Source organism: Theropithecus gelada, chromosome 2 (assembly GCF_003255815.1).
Source record: "Theropithecus gelada isolate Dixy chromosome 2, Tgel_1.0, whole genome shotgun sequence".
Classification (NCBI taxonomy): domain Eukaryota; kingdom Metazoa; phylum Chordata; class Mammalia; order Primates; family Cercopithecidae; genus Theropithecus; species Theropithecus gelada.
The window spans coordinates 103,354,773-103,372,204 of NC_037669.1; the positions used below are offsets into that span (position 1 = coordinate 103,354,773).

The following is a 17,432-nucleotide window of genomic DNA, read 5'->3' on the forward strand; positions in this document are numbered from 1 at the left end:
AAAAAAAAAAAAAAAAAAAAAAAAAAAAGAAATGGAGTTTTGCTCTTGTTGCCCAGGCTGGAGTGCAATGGCATGATCACGGCTCACTGCAACCTCCGCCTCCTGGGTTCAAGTGATTCCCCAGTCTCAGCCCCCCGAGTAGCTGGGATTACAGGCATGTGCCACCACGCCTGGCTAATTTTTTGTTTTTAGTAGAGATGGGGTTTCACCATGTTGGTCAGGCTGGTCTCGAACTCCTGACCTCAGGTGATCCACCTGCCTCAGCCTCCCAAAGTGCTAGGATTATAGGTGTGAGCCATGGCACCCAGCCAGGGAGTTTTATAAATTAGCTTCAGAACATGTGTTTTTTCCTGAAAAAAAGTGAAAGCGGCTTTAAGTAGGATGAAAAATAATCCTCCAGATATGTTAGGCAGATTCTCTCTCTAGCCATTTCTGGTGTTGAGGCTCTATCAAAATTCTTTACTAAAAATAAAAGATAAACCTGCTTTTTTTCTGGTATGTGTGTTTATTCAATTAAGCAACTATTCCACAGTCTGAAGTGTTTTTAACTCATGCTTAGAACTGTGGACATTTAAGTTATTTCGAAGGACATTATGGTGGGTGACTCTCAAGTTATGGTCAAAGGCAGACAGTGGACAAGGCCACAGCACCATTCCAGAGGAAGCAGAGGGCAAGTCAGGCAGAGAGAAGATGCAAGTGATTCATGAAAAGCCAAAGTTAGAAGGCAGTTTTATTACAGAATAAAGGAGGTAGGCTGCACTTTTCCCAAAAGGCCATACCTGGGGTTGCTGGAAGTGGGTCCTCTCTTCTCTGACATTTCTGACGTCCCCTTGGTTGTATCCCCCTCCAGGCTCTGATTTTTGGCAGCCACTTCAGCAGGGGATGGGAGTTCAAGCATCTCCTCATCTTGCTGCCTAGCCCTGCCACTAGAAATATCTGTCTTATCCTCTGGAACAATGGCCTGGGGCTGACTGGACAGGGGTTTGCTCAGAGGCTGCAGAAATGCATCAAGCTTCTGTTCCCGGGAATCTGTACGAACCATCTGGTGGGCATAGACCTTGTCACTACTTCCAGAAGTAGAAGAGGAGGTCAGACTTGCTGTGGATTTAACCATCTCCCCAGAGGGGCCAGCAAGTCCTGGTAGCAAAGTCTGTATCAAAAAAACAAAAACCAAAACAAAACAAAAAAATATATATACATATATATATAGTGGAGAGACTCAGAATAAGAAGCATAGATACACAGGTCCCCAAATGGAGCAGTACTAAGAAAGAAGCTAGAATGAGATATAATTATGATTGTTATAGAAGCAATTCTGCCCAAAATTTGAAGTACAAAAGGTTTACAGGTATAAAATTCAAGAATTAAGCAAAATACTTATAATCTTAAAATTATCTTGAAATGGAAAAATCAGTGTAAAATTTTCATACTTTTGTCTTGGGGGATGCTGCCAGAAGACTTTTTACTGTGGTAAAATATATATGAAATTTACCATTTTAACCATTTTTAAGTGAGAGCTCAGTGGCATTTACACTGTTGCACAACCGTCACCACCAGATATCTCTAGAACTTTTTCATCTTCCCCAAATTGAAACTCTGTGCACATTAAACAATAATTTCTCACTTCCCCTTCCTCCCAGCTCTTGGCAACAACCATTCAACTGTCCATTTTTAAATACACGTATTTCCTAGCTCTGACCACTGCAAAGGCCTAAAAGTAATGACTACCCAGTAGCAATGAGGACTCCCAGATCCCAGATTATAGTCTCTAAATACCATTTCCCACTAAAATGAACTACAGCTCCTTGGAGAAAAAGCCTATTCTGGCGCTTGGGCTGGAAAAGTATAAAATGTGCCTGCAACATCGTCTTGTCAGAAACAAGGAAATTATCAAGACTAATGGAATTCGGTCAAAAGGTAGAGGGCCCTAACTCCAAGGGCTTGGTTCCACTGGACTAAGATGGGATAATTTGAGCATCAAAAAGAAAAATGACTATAATTGATTAAAATGTGTTGCTCTGTTAATAGCTATGACAAAACACTGAAAAAGCAAAAAACTGAAAGTGAGGAGGGAGGAGATGGAGAGGGAGGGAATAAGAGGGGAGAAAGAGAAGGGAAAACATCATTAAACACCACTGGAAATTACTAGGACATCATTCATTCCTTTGAAACTTGATAGCTAGAGGGATATAATTCAGCATTTGGTCTTACTTTCTAGTAAGAACTGTACTTCAGGACAACCAAATAGCTATAACAAGGGAAAGTTCTTCTATACAAAAGAATTACAGTCAATACAGAAGAAACGATAAAATCAGAAAATCATAATCTTGCAATCTAATGAAATAACTGATTCAGGTAATGGTCATCAGTGAAAGGTGACACCATTAAGCTCCATGTTGATGGGTAAGTTTACAATGAGGGAATCAGGCTGTCACCAGCTGAACCCACTTATGAATCTTATCACCAAAATGACATAACAAGACATTATGCACCTCCTGCTGGGGTATATTAGGAAGTACAGGGCCAATGGAAACAAAAAGGTACAGTGACTTTTCTAACTTCAAACAGACTTAAAAGATTTTTAAGAGTAGTTATGGTAATTTCTTCCCAAAACGCACCTGTAAATTAAAAAAAAATATATATATATATATGTATCTACACACACACGTATATACTTAATATACATAAGTACGTATACACTTAATATTTGTTTAATATGCATATATTTTTGTCCAAGGTTTCCAGCTCATAACTCCCATAGTCCTGTTATAGTCTTTTGTTACAATGTTGGGGTGCTGTAGGCCTCAGAAGGTCTTAGGAAACAGAATTTCTCTACCTTCTCCTGCTTTCCTTTCACTTGCCCAAGGCAGGACTCTAATCTGATTGTGGGTCATAAGACCCTCATTCCATAGGGGTCCTGCCCCATATCCTGGAGGAAAGAATGGCCACAGAGAGGCCAAGAAGAATCTGAACAAACAGGTCTTACTGAGTTTAGACCCCTTTATGTCCAATCATATTTCGACACAGTTGTCCACGTTTCAATCACTCCTGCCTAACGATGTCTCCATAAAAGGCCCAAGAAGACAGAGTTTGCGGGCTTCTGGAAAGCTGAACATGTTGAGGCTGACAGGAAAATGAACAAGAACTCATCCATGTGCTGGGAGCCAAGTACATGGGGACAGAAGCTCCTGCGCTCCAGACCCTTCCAGACCTAGCTTTGTGTATCTCTTTATTTGGCTATTTATTGGCATCTTTTTAAATCTTTGTAATAAATCCAGAAAACTAAGTACGCGTTTCCCTGAGTTCTATGAGCCACTCCAGCAAATTAATAAAAAATAAAGTGGGGGGTCTTGGGAACCCCAACTTGAAACTGGTCAGAACTTCTAGAGTCCTGGACTTGTGACTGGTACCTGAAGCAGGAGACTGGGGGCAGTCTAGGGGACTGTACCCTGAACCTGTGGGATCTAATGCTATCTCCAAGTAGACAGTGTTGGAATTAAATTGGAGGAGACCAGCTGCTGTCCACTGTGGAACTGACTGCTTGTTTAGTGTGTGGGGAGAAACCTCCACATAAGTGGTTATAGAAATCTTCTGAGTTGATTGTTGTTATGGTGAAAGATTGGAGGAAAAACATGGCAACCAAATATGATGTGTGGAATCCCCAGGGTTCCTCATTTCCACACCAAATGCATTCACTGCAAACCAGGGCTTCTGATGTACTGGCCATGATCAGTGGAGTACAAGGCACAATCTGAGAAGCAGAAAGATGGTGGCTCCATGGGCCAAAAAGTCAGGAGCCAGTGCGACCTGCTGCTGGCAGGGAGAGAAGGTATCCTGATAATCCATGAAAACAGGGAGCGGCAAGGAGCCCACCAAGCTGGTGTCATGCACCAACCGACAGGGGCAGGCCCTCTGATCCTTCTGAAAACACACTGGTCAGGACTTACGCAGAGTTCCACCAGAAAAAAAATGTAATCTAACAAAATGAATCTGACTAACCCAGGATAAGACAAGCAGGCATGCTGAGAGGTTCTTTTCCCCATGGAGCCACAGACTCCATATATGATCTCTGGCAAGCCCCTTAGACCTCAACTGGGACAGAGCAAACGGCAATCACTCTGTGCTAGGCAATGTGCTCTCCATCTTCATTTCACACTTTGGGCCTTTCTTCCCACTCCCCACCAGCCAAACCATTTCCAGGTCTTGGCAATTCTACATGCTCAACTATTAGTGAATGGGGCTACTTCCTGTGTCTCAAGCCCCTCACCACTTCTCCCAAATCATTGTAGGATTCTATCTTGCTCCTCTCCAGTCCATTCTGATATTGCAACCAGGGAGCTCTTCATAAAATGCAAATAAGATCCCACCCATTCCCATGAAATTGAAATCTAAACTCTTTAATATCCTGATGAAAACCTCTCTATTTGGCCTGAATTCTGCAGCCTCAACTCCACCACTGCCGCTTGTCCTAACAGATCCATACTCAGACCCGAGCACAGCTTAACCCCAGCTGCACATGACAGTACCTGGGGAGGGTTTTAAACAATCCTGAGGCCCAGACCCCACCACCCAAGAATGATTTATTGGTTTAGGCAGGGCCCAGACATTGGAATTTTCTAAGTTTCCCAGGTAATTCTAATGGCAGCCAGGGTAGCATATACTGGACCCATTGCACTCAGCTTTCAGATCCTCAAACACATATTCTCTTGCGCCTCCAGGCCTTTATTCTTGCCATTTCCTCTGCCAGAAATACTCTTTTCATTCCCCCTCCCCTTTGAGTCCCAGGCTCCATGTCTCTTCCCTCCCTTTCCTAACTGACCAAGTCCAGGACAAGGGCCCCTGCTATATTCTCCCGAGTCTGTTTTTCTCTCCCATGGGATATATTCTCTAGTAGTCCATGAGCGCTTCTGTGGAAGGCAGCAACATCTATGCTGCATCCCTGGGCATCCAACACAGTGTGTCTCAGGATTCTCGATGCACATGTGCGGAGGGAGGCAGAATAAAAGGAGCAGTAAAGGGGCACTGAGCTTAAGTGAGCAACGGGAACAGATATCAAACCAACTAACAGTTACTGGGTATTTCCTGTGTATCATAGTGCTCCAAGAGCCTTACTCACGCTAGACACGTTAACCCACTGGGGGCATGTGTGGGCTCATCTCATCCATGGGCACTAGAAGGCACAGGGACTTAAGGCCTCTGTAAGACCCAGGGCTCATGTTGGTACCAGGAGTCAATCAATAATGGAGGAACAAGGGTTGGTTTCCAGACAGAACTTCTTCCTCCCTCCTGCCACATATCCCTTTCAGGTCTGCCACATATCCCTTTCAGGTCTCACCAGTAAGAACCTTCCTCTTTGCATCAACAATCTCTAGGTGTTGGGGGGTCCAAGGCTGGTGGGTCTGCCCTAGCTGGGTTTAATCTCACCGCTTAGTGCCCATGCCACTTCCATCTAGATTCTTTCCAGGTAGGTAACTGTGAGTGTCCTTCTGAGAAGCATTCATCTGCTTGGGAATTTTAAGTTTTCTGTGAAGCAGGGTCTCACAGAAGTCCAGTTTCTGCTTCTAGGATCCAGCATAATTTAATGCAGAAAATATTTATATTTCTATTTTGTAGTTTCAGTGTGCTTATGATGAACATCTTCACCATGATTAAAGGGCTGTCCACAATCACATCATCTCAGAACCAGGAGTATATTGAAGAGCATTTTATCCAACCTGCTTATCTTATAAACCGCAAAACTGAGAACTCAGGTAAGTGAAGTGACTTAGAATAAGAAGCACTTAGAAGCTGTACCAGAGACTTTCTGTTCACTGACTGCTTGTAACTGTCCCTGGATGTGGGGATGATCCATTCCTCCTTTACTGAGAGGGATATGGAGGCCAGGGAAGGTTAGTCGCACAGCTGGTAAGCTAGGTCTGTCCAACAGTAGAGCCTCCGCTCTTTCCACTCTTCCCACTGCCTCCCTGGGGTCCAGCCCCTCCACTGTGCCATGTGTAGGTAGGAGTAACCTCCTCCTGAACATCTAAAGTGAAGAGCGCATTGAAGAGGCACCCTATTCTGTTTTCAGACAGCTCGTTTTCCTAGGAAGTTGGTCTAAGGTTCCAGATGGAGGCAAAGTGAGGAAGTGAGCTCAGGCCTTATGACTCTAAGCCTAGGAACAACAGCACAATACCTTTATAACTAGGTTCAAAGAAGAAAATGTTAAAACTATCAAGGTAATACTTGCAAAGAAAGTTCCTAAGTGACAGGCAAAAATCTGGGCTCTCATGTCTGGCAGGGCACATTTCAAAGGCCCCAGAGAAGCAGCTGGATGAGAAGCGCCCTGACCTGGGTGAAGTACATCCTGGAGGAATTGGAGCCCAGGAGCTTGCTCTCGATGTGCTGTTGCACCCGCTCCAGGATGCTCTCCTCATGCAGGAAGTGAACTTCATGCTTTGTGGGGTGCACATTAACATCCACATTCTGGGGACTGATTTCTAAACTGGCAGGAAAATAAAAGAGAACAATTACCTTAGATAGTGGGAGGGGGAGAAAAAGCCCACATATGGCACATATGGTGTATGTGGTGGCCAGAAGATTTGAGGAGGCCGGATGACACAGTGGTCAAAACCTCAGGATCGAGTCTGAGTGTGTTCAAATATTGGCCATACTACTTCAGAGCTGTGTGGCTTTGCGTTAAGTTACATCATCTTTCTTTGCCTCAGTTTCTTCATTTGTAAAGTGGACATAACAGAATTACCTATCTCACAGGTTTATGGTGGGAATTAAATTCATGCCAAGTGCCCGGGCGCGGTGGCTCAGGCCTGTAATCCCAGCACTTTGGGAGTACGAGGCGGGTGGATCACGAGGTCAAGAGATCGGGACCATCCTGGCCAACATGATGAAACCACATCTCTACTAAAAATACAAAAATTAGTTGGTGGCACATGCCTGTAATCCCAGGTACTCAGGAGGCTGAGGGAGGAGAATCCCTTCAACCAGGGACTCAGAGGTTGCAGTGAGCCGAGATCGCACCACTGCACTCCAGCCTGGCGACGGAGCAAGACTCCGTCTCAAAGAAAAAAAAAAAACAAACATTCATGCCAAGTGCTTTATATGTACCTGCCATATATAATATATGTTAACTGTAATTACTCTCATTTTAGAACTAGTGGAATTTTTTTGTGTGATCTTGGGCAAGTCACTTAACTTCTTAGGATCTGTTTTCTCATCTGCAAGCATGAATAAGTAAGTCTTCTATTATGTGAGGAAACAATATATGCAAGAACACTTTCTATCCATAAAATGTAGTCATAAAAATCAGTTTAGAGGCTATGCTAGCTATCAATTTATTGCCTCAGCTCCGAGTCCATCTTTCATTGCTTGCTCTGTGATAATGCAGGTTTGCAATGTGAAGCTTTGCCCGTAGAAGGCGCTAGAGGGACTCAGCAGGAGAAAGGGGTTTCTATGCCAGGTTAGGGTGCATTCCTATCAGACTTCAAGTTCTTCAGCACAAGTGGCCAGCAGCACGTGTACTCTTCTCACGGGCAGTTTTTCCCAGCATCCCCTCAGAGTGGTACTGGGGAGCGCCTCATTGACTTTACCTCGCAGCGAGCCAGTTACGTTCTCTTCAACAAGGTATGCATCTCAGACAGTAGGTGGGGGAGTGTGGTGAGGGGATGATATCTCAGCCCTAGGAGGAAATGGTTGTTCTTTATATATGCTGTTCCTGTGTCTTATTACTCTATTCTCCATTACTCTAATCTCCAGTTTGTAATTCTTTATTCATCTATTCAAATTGTTGCATGGTTTCTATCTCCTGTTTGGACCCTGATTAAAACTAACCTTAGGCCGGGTGCAGTGGCTGAGGCCTATAATCCTAACACTTCAGGAGGCCAAAGTGAGAGGATCACCTGAGGTCAGGAGTTCGAGACAAGCCTGGCCAACACGGCAGAATCCATCTCTACTAAAAATACAAAAATTAGCTGGGCGTGGTGGTGCACACCTGTAATCCCAGCTACTTGGGAGGTTGAGGCAGGAGAATTGCTTGCACCTGGGAGGCAGAGGTTGCAATGAGACGAGATTGTGCCACTGCACTCTAGCCTGGGTGACAGAGCAAGACTCCATCTCAAAAATAAAATAAAATAAAACTACCTTTGACCACAATTTTTATGCTCTCCCCCTTTCAATCAAAATGAAAACAATGATAAATTAGGATAATTAGGACATGAAATAGACAAATTAGTAGCAGAGCCAGAAATAATAGAAAGAAATCCTCCATAAGTCAGCTCTGGACTGTAAATTCCTTTAGAGCAGGGGTACCTCACATTTATTCTGTATTTCAAATACCTACTATGGGGTTTGGTCTATTTAATGCAAGTGCTAAACTGTATGACTGCTAAACTAATTGCATCAACATCTGGGCAAACAACAGTGGATATTTTAAGACAAGAACCCCCACAGAGCAGGACACAGTCTTTTTTTTTTTTTTTCTTTTTTTTTTTTTTTTGAGATGGACTCTCGCTCTGTCACCTAGGCTGCAGTGCAGTGGTACAATCTCAGTTCACTGCAACCTCCACCTCCCAGGTTCAAGTGATTCTCCTGCCTCAGCCTCCCGAGTAGCTGGGACTACAAGTGCCCGCCACCATGCCTGGCTAATTTTTGTATTTTTGGTAGAGACAGGGTTTCGCCATGTTGGCCAGGCTGGTCTTGATGGCCTGACCTTGTGATTCACCCACCTCAGCCTCCCAAAGTGCTGGGATTTACACATGTGAGCCACCATGCCCGGCTGATTGTCTTTTATGGAAGAAAAACAGTAGCTGTTGTGGCTTCCCAACTGACCCCAGCAGAAGTAATATTTAGAGCCTTCAGAGCACATCTGTTTCCACTCTGCCTACAAGCTGTCAGCACCTCCTGATGGGGTGAGGCACGGCATTCCTTTTTTTTATTGCTAACACAGAGCCTGGCATATAGGAGGCTCTTAGTGAGGTTCTGCTAAATTAGTGAATAAATGAAGGAAAACTGTGCCTTGTACCTGTAAGAAGGGACAGAACATCCTTTTGCCAGTGGTGTATGGGATTCACTCTGATTGTACTATTAGCATGCTCATCTCTTTCAAAGAGGAGAGCCTGAGAGAACATCTGTTCCCTGTGAGTCTTGGTTGAGGAGTTTGGTCTACATTACCTGAGGTACAGGAATGGGTGTGTGTTTTTGGGCAAGTAGGCTGCATACACTGTTTCTATGGCTTTTCTCAAGGAAGTTGATTCTACCAGACGATCTAAACAATAAAAAGAAAGCAACCAGTTCAAAACTGTCCTGAGGGGTGAGGTCACAGGTGTACATTCATACGAAGTCATGAAATCACCTCAGGAAAAACATTTCTGTAGTGATACGCACATCACATCCCCAGGAAGAAAGGTGCACCTTTACCTGTCACCACTTCCCAGCCCAGTATCTTACTATCAGCTTGGGACTGTTTTACTTCAGTCAAGTAACAGAAAACATGATAAGGTAATACATTCTCCCTCCTCACTTCCCTTTGCCCCCATTAGCTCATGTGGACTAACTGTGCTTTTGCTGGGCACAGTGGGAAGTATGATGTCAGCCCTCAGTCTTTTCATTCGGCAAATACATACTGGATATCACACACACCAAGTGCTGGGAGACAACATGCTGATAAATAAAGCAATTCCAATCCCAAGTGGCCAGCACTATTATAGAGCTATGTGTGCTAAAAAGTGAGCCGAGAGAGCAACTAACTTTGCTCAGGAAGTTCCGACGGTGGAGCAGCCATAATGAGTTTTCCAGAATTTCGGGCAGTACAAGTGTCAATGCACATTCAAGGTAATTTAGGAAATGAGGCTAGTTTGGAGAGGGTAGAAAGCAATAAAGGCAGAAAAAAATAAGACTAAAATCAGAGGAAGATGTATTTTCAGGAAACACAGCTCTCCTTTCTCTCTGGACAGATTTTAGATGACCTGCTGATTATCTGTTGTCCTGTGTTGTTGTAGACAAGGATATGTCAAATCTTTTTATTTCCAACAGGAAGAGTGGTTGTGACTTTATCAATGAAGAGACTAACATCCTCTGAGTGCTCACCTCATCCATGGCCCCACCATTAATGTCACTGTACTCTGTAACATGTGTCCTGACCACACAGGCCTGGAGCAGGCGTGGGCACCTGACAAAAGGACAGCTGGAGCCCCTCTGCTGAGAATTCTGAACTTGAGATGCGCCAAAGGAGTGTTCTTTGTCTCTGCCACCTGAGTGCGCCTGCACAGTGTAGATAAATGAATGGCATGCATAAGAGCTCGACCTTTCTTTGCTACTGGGAACTTGATATTGTGAACACATTAGCTAATCATAATGCAGAGGCTGTGGTAACCAGCCCCAACAGAAACACGGACAGAGGAGAGTCAGAGAGCACCTACATTGAATTTTTTGTCTGCTTTATAGCCAGCATGTGTGTTACAAAGCAGTTATTCTTCATGGTTAGGAAAAAAACTAATGAAAAACATTTTCTGAGCCTTGATTAACACAATCTTTGTTATATATCAGGTGTAAGTCCTTCCTAATAAAATAGGAAAAACTCTGCTAATAGACATCAGTTTAACAGAATGTGTTTGTAAAATGATTGGCTCTGTCCTTACTGTTCCTGTATTGCTTTGAACAACTGCTGTAAAACTGCATATTTTGAGACATTTACGACTGGTTAGCACTCTAAATGGAAGGAGGGAATATTCCATTTCCAACAGCAAACAAAACCAAAACTATAAAATTATTATTAAATGCTTTAAAACAATAAAGATAAGTAATCCATAAGATAAAAATGATGAAAACTGAAAACACAGAAATGGAAAGATTCATCTTATTTCTGGATGGAAAACGAAAAATTCAGACTGTGTTTGGGATTATTTGTTGTTGCTAGGTCACCACCAAAACCTTGTAATAAACAATTAAGTTATAAGGAGCAGAATATAAAATAGCATTTGTTTAGTAAATAACAATCATGTAAACACTATGTCAGCAGAGAGATAAAAACTGTAAAGGAATCTGAGAAATATCCTAATTAATTTAGTTAATTTCCTCCCTAATTTTTAGAACTTCTCTTTGTATCATAAAGCTCATTCTTTAAAAAGGAAAATCTCAAGTATCTTAGCAATTTCTTTAATGACAATGCCTATACCTAAGGTACTCCTTTTCCATGTCCTGCTGTGCAATTTCAAATGTGGCCCTTGATCTCTTGCAGCAATGTTCTGGCTAGGGCTTGCTTGTAAAGACTCTGACACCATCAGGGTGAGGAAGGTGTGCTGGCTCACAGAAGCCTGTTACGCCCTCTCCTGGGCTTCCTCTTAGAGGTGAGAACCAGACTCCAACAGTCAACCAGCAATGAGCACATGTGGGAGGGCTAAGCACAGACTTAGGACAAAAATTATACATGCTTCCCAATAAAACCAAACTTGGCCATGACGTTTCTCCATGTTTAATCAAACCTATGGATCAGAAATTTTTCCATGGTCCCGTAAAATTCCCTGTGGGTGTTTCCTGTGAGTGGATTTCCCATGTGGTTCTTTTTCACTTACGGTTGATGAAGAGTAAGAAGATACATTTCTTCACTGAGTAGTTTGCATTGGATATATAACCATTCATTTTGAAGGCTAGGGTTTTATCCTCACATCCAATTTCTATCAGTTCTCTGGTTAGAAAAGAGATTCCGAAGCTTTTGAAAATACTCAAAACTCAAACATTACAAAAGAATCAGAATTTAAAAACACAAGGTTCCTTCCCATAAACTAACTTTGTGAAATGAGGGCCCCGGAGACTTGGTCCATTTGAGGTCCTCCTGTGCCTGTCCATTCATCTATCCATTTGTCTGTTCATCCATTCACCCAACAACCATCCCATCCATCCATCCATCCATCCATCCATCCATCCATCCACCCGCCCACCCACCCACCCATCCTACTCGGTCAGTGTTTTCAAGCACCTGTGCTATGCGCCAGGTACTGCTCTAATTGCTAAAACAGAACAATGAGTCCAAGCTCTGAGACCTTATTTTGCTGAAACTTGAATGTATCTTAGTAAACAAATCCCAAAGATGAGATTCCAAGAACTTATCTCCGCTGAATTACTTGCTATACCGAATAGCACCACAATGTGGTTCTACAGTGTGTGTTGTTCCCAGGAGTGTCTATTGGGGAGGGAAGGTTAATAGGTGAAAAAGAGGTCCTCAGACAAGCAACACTTATTTCTGTCTGGCGACCTTCCGAAGAACTAGTCCCTGTCTGGAAAGCTCTACTCTTAACCTATTGGTACCTAGTTAATTCTATTTATCCTTCATATTTCAAAAATTATTTCTTTCAAAGAACCTTCTCTAATGATCCCTTTCTCTGACCCTACGGAGTTTCCCATTATGTCCTTTATTTTTCCAGTGAGGCATCAAGGACAATCTGCTAATGAATGGCATAATTATTTCATGTGTCTTTCCAACTGAAAAGTCAGCTGAGGGCAAGCATCATTTCTTCTTTATTCACTACTATATCCCTACCATATAGCACAATACCCAGGAAATAGCAGACATTCAATAAGGGTTTGCCGAATGGCTGGTGGAAGCTTTTTATGCAGTAATGTGTGGTCTGAGTGTCTTCAACGGAGGGTATGGCTTGCAGCACTTCCCATACACACTGAACCAGCAACTCTTTTTTCTCAAAATGCCTCAAGAAGCTAGTGTTCTGGAAGCCTGCTTTGGGAACTGCTGCTCTAGAGGATTTCTAAACTTGTACAATCCCTAAGATTTCCCAACAACTAATTCTGATCTTAAAATCTAGTTAAAGAAGCTCTGAAAAGTTACACTGTACAAGCAGAGCTCTCCCTTCGCTCTGGGAGCAGTTTTAAAAAACTAATTCATTCGCGATTAGAATGAAAATAGTAAATTAAAAGCAAACGAATTGTTCCTTAGTCGGTTTAGCTCAAAGAATAAAAAATTTGTCCTTCAAAGTAGAAACTGGGCTCTGGAATGACTGCTGCTGCTTTTCAGATTTCTGGGAAAAATGAAGTCAGGAGCTGTCTCATCCATATACCTCCCATATATGGAAGGGTCTCAGTATTTTTCCCCTCAGATTATGACATAGGTACTTTGGGCTTTATAAAGTCCTGAGACAGCTAGGAATCTATGATGGAAATGGTGGTTTTTATATGCAGAGAGGAGCACTATGAGGAATCCATAATGCAAGCACCTTCCCCTCTTATGCTTTTCTTGAAAATGAAGATTTAGTGACACAAATCTAGTCTTCAAGGGCAGGAAATATTTTATTTGTCTTTATATCCCTAACTTCTAGCACAAACCCTGGAATATGAGAGGCAATTAATAAATGTTGAATGATAAATAAGTGAAATCCTAAAGTGATGATACTGGAAATACAAGGAAAAGAAGGAGCATTGGAGGATAAAATAATTTACTACACTACAAATATTTTCAAGACTAAGACCTTGAAAGAACACGATTCACGCCACAGCATCTAGAAGATTACATGCACCCAGAAAGTGTCGATTACATGAAATAAGAACTCCATTAACAAATCTGAAGCGTAAAACAAGCCTGTGTATTTGACTAAAGCAAATTCTTAAGGCAGGTACTATCTTGAAAGGTTCCAAAATAATGTGATGGAATGATAAACCAAGATAAGAAATATAAAAGATTTTTTTATATAGGTTATCGACATACCGACTAACAGCATTTCCAAAGATGGAGCGAATATTGTCCACAGTTGAGGCATTGGGTAGTGTCCTAACATCAGCTACTGTCTCTCCCTGCTGATAAACAAACAGCAGAAGACACAAGGATTTATGGTCTCACGGTTGAGACTGAAAACATCATAACCTTATCTCCACCAGCAAACTATTAAAAATCCCTTCTTCTTTTCATAAAACAAAACCATCCCCCATAAACCAATAACTTACTTTTTTAACTGAGAAACTAATGCCTGCATTGTGTATTGAATACCTGGAAAAGAAAAACAAAAGAGTAAGAAAAAAGTTGCCAAAAACACACACTAGATGGCAGAGGCCCCTTTTAGTTAAATAAGTTGCTGGAGTTGAGTAATCTAAACAAAGGTGCACATAAAGAAAAATATCTTCATACAGCCTATTAATATTTTACCCACAGAAAAATAAACCAGCAGAAACTTCATAGAGATATAAATGCTAAATGTGACCGAATCAAAACACAGGCTCCTCTCTGCTTTTATAGGTTGCTGATAGAATCCAGGATATCACACCACAATCTCTTTTTTTATTAATTTTTATTTATTTTTGAGACAGAGTTTCACTCTTGTTGCCCAGGCTAGAGTGCAATGGCACGATCTCAGTTCACTGCAACCTCCACCTCCTGGGTTCAAGCAATTCTCGTGCCTCAGCCTCCCGAGTAGCTGGGATTATAGGCGCCTGCCACTAGGCCCAGCTAATTCTTTTTGTACTTTTAGGGTTTCACCATGTTGGCCAGGCTGGTCTCAAACTCCTGACCTCAGGTGATTTGCTCGCCTCGGCCTCCCAAAGTGCTGGAATTACATGCGTGAGCCACCACATTCGGCCCACAATCTTTTCACTTTCAGTTTTATTTTCAGAGTGTCCCAAAGGTCTGGTTTGCCTCAAGGACATCTTGAGAAGCTAGCTCTAACAAGCCCTGCTTTTACTCTCTCTCAGAGCCCTCAATACGCCCTCCTCACTGGCTTCTTCCTGCCCCTGGGTCTTATTCCAGTATCTCCCAACCTTTTCTTGGTTGGCAGTCATTTATTTCTCTTTTCTCTACAGAGCTTGTGAAGGGAAGGATTGTGCCTAGCAAAATGCATTTAAGTAACAATGTTTCACTTTACCACACCTAGAACCAAAACAGTCAACTAGAACTCCTTTATTTTTAGGAGGTAATGAATATTCTGACACTGATTTATAAAATTTCAAGAAAAAGCAAAGACACTTAATGTATAAACCTGTGTCATTTTATTGAGGTGAAATGTTTGACTCATTTTAGATTTTTTTAGAAATACTGAAAAATGGGCCAGGTACGGTGGCTCATGCCTGTAATCCCAGCACTTTGGGAGGCCGAGGCGGGCAGATCATCTGAGGTCAGGAGTTCGAGACCAGCCTGACCAACATGGAGAAACCCCATCTCTACTAAAAACACAAAATTAGCCAGGCATGGTGGCATATGCCTGTAATCCCAGCTACTCGAGAAGGCTGAGGCAGGCAAATCGCTTGAACCTGGGAAGCAGAGGTTGCGGTGAGCTGAGATCACACCATGGTACTCCATCCAGCCTAGGCAACAAGAGTGAAACTCTGATTCAGAAAAAAAAGAAATACTGAAAAATGGTCAGGCGTAGTGGCTCACGCCTGTAATCCTAGCACTTTAGGAGGCTGAGGTAGGTGGATCACCTGAGGTCAGGAGTTCGAGACCAGCCTGACCAATATGATTAAACCCCCTCTCTACTAAAAAGAAAAAAAAAAAATAGCTGGGCATGGTGGCATGTGCCTGTAATCCCAGCTACTCGGGAGGCTGAGACAGAAGAATCGCTTGAACCCAGGAGGCAAAGGTTGCAGTGAGCTGAGATTGCACCATTGCACTCCAGCCTGGGCAACAAGAGCAAAATTCTGTCTCAAAATACATATATATATATATAGAGAGAGGTGAAATGTTTGACTCATTTTAGATTTTTTTAGAAATATATATATATTATATATCCCAATCAATGATATGTGGGTTCGGAGAGCCTATACTGAAGCCATCTGTACCATCTGTACCAGCAGAGTAAGTCTGTTATGGATATAATGTTTTCATCTGTCCTGAATCCCTTCTCCTTTTTCTGGTAACAGTCTCTCATGTCTTCCTTTGGGAAACTACCTCTATTCCATTCTATTTGATATGCACCCTTAATAAGACTGCCAATCAAGAAACCTTCTCCCCATAGATATGGGCACATGATCATTGAATGCACTGTTAGCAAACTGACTCCAGAGCAAAGTCAGGAAAAGAATAAAAACAACTGGTGTACAGTAATGACATTAAGTCCCAGAGGCACCCTGGTTCTTATTCTCTCCAAGGGGCAACTGCACACACTTCATGTTGTAACTCAGCCTTCCACTAAATTTCTTTTTAGCTCAAGTTGGCTAGAGTCAGTTTGTTTTGCGGCCATCAAAGAGCTCTCATTGATCTAAAGACCAACTGCTCTTTCCTGGGGAGATGAGAGAAAGTGCAAAATTGGTGGCTAAACCTTGGCCAGAAACTAGTTTTACTTTTCACCATCTAGCTCAGCAACTGTTCACAATTTATGAACACTAGAACATATTACCTTGGTGACAAATCTCAGAGACCCACTCCCAGATTTTGGACTGTACCTGCCAACAATTTCCAAAATTTTCCCATATTCTTCACTTGGATTTTTTAAAGCTTTTCTCCTCGTGGCTATGTTGTAAAAAAGGTCCTCCACCTGCACAGAAGATCGATTTTTCTTGTAAAATCATAGAAGTATATGAAAATACAACCCAAGATGTCCTAGCAAAAGCTAGGTCTTAAGATAGTGAATCCAATTATATTTACCAACAGCTCAGTTCTAAGAACTGACTGAGGCCAGGGATAACACAGCATTAATAGAAGAATTAAAGGACATTTTTCCTGCCTCCCACATTCATTCACTGATTTCTCAACTACGCACTGGGGGCTATCTGTGTGTCAGGGTCTTTGCTTTGTGCAGAAAATATGAAGACAAAGCATGATCTTGCTCAGAAGAGTACATGATTTAGTGGGACACACATGTAAATACAAACATGAGCCAGGCATGGTGACGCATGCCTGTAATCCCAGCTACTCAGGAGGCTGAGGCAGGACAACTGCTTGAACTCAGGAGGCAGTGATTGCGGTGAGCTGAGATCACGCCACTGCACTTCTGCATGGGCAACAGACTGAGACTTTTGTCTAAAAAAAAAAAAAAAGATATTTTTCAAACTAATAATAATCACAAAATTTCTTAGATCATTTGAAGTTCTTGGAAATCACACTGTGGTCACTGTGGTATAAGATCTCTCTTTTTTTTTTTTTTTTTTTTTGAGACCATGTCTCACTCTTGTTGCTCAGGCTGGAGTGCAAGGCCGCGATCTCGACTCACCACAACCTCCGCCTCCCGGGTTCAAACAATTCTCCTGCCTCAGCCTTCCTGAGTAGCTGGGATTACAGGCATGCGCCACCACACCTGGCTAATTTTGTATTTTTAGTAGAGATGAGGTTTCTCCATGTTGGTCAGGCTGGTCTTGAACTCCCGACCTCAGATGATCCGCCCGCCTTGGCCTCCCAAAGTGCTAAGATTACAGGTGTGAGCCACTGTGCCCAGCCCAAGATCTCTCTTAACATGTATTGCAAAACACACGTTTTTTTCTGCCTCCTGCCTGCCTCGTCACACCTAGGATTA

The 17,432-nt window shown here is 42.5% G+C and overlaps 1 protein-coding gene across 1 annotated transcript in view; it reads right to left on the bottom strand.

Annotated features, from left to right (window-relative positions):
- Positions 1 to 17,432, bottom strand: part of MLH1 (mutL homolog 1) — a 55,302-nt gene that overhangs the window by 24,382 nt on the left and 13,488 nt on the right. The window contains exons 6-12 of the mRNA XM_025377362.1: positions 16,366 to 16,457; positions 13,939 to 13,981; positions 13,703 to 13,791; positions 11,562 to 11,674; positions 9,163 to 9,256; positions 6,328 to 6,481; positions 780 to 1,150 (exon numbers count right to left, since the gene is read on the bottom strand). Coding sequence (XP_025233147.1) covers positions 780 to 1,150; positions 6,328 to 6,481; positions 9,163 to 9,256; positions 11,562 to 11,674; positions 13,703 to 13,791; positions 13,939 to 13,981; positions 16,366 to 16,457 — 956 coding nt within the window. The remainder of the gene's footprint in view (positions 1 to 779; positions 1,151 to 6,327; positions 6,482 to 9,162; positions 9,257 to 11,561; positions 11,675 to 13,702; positions 13,792 to 13,938; positions 13,982 to 16,365; positions 16,458 to 17,432) is intronic.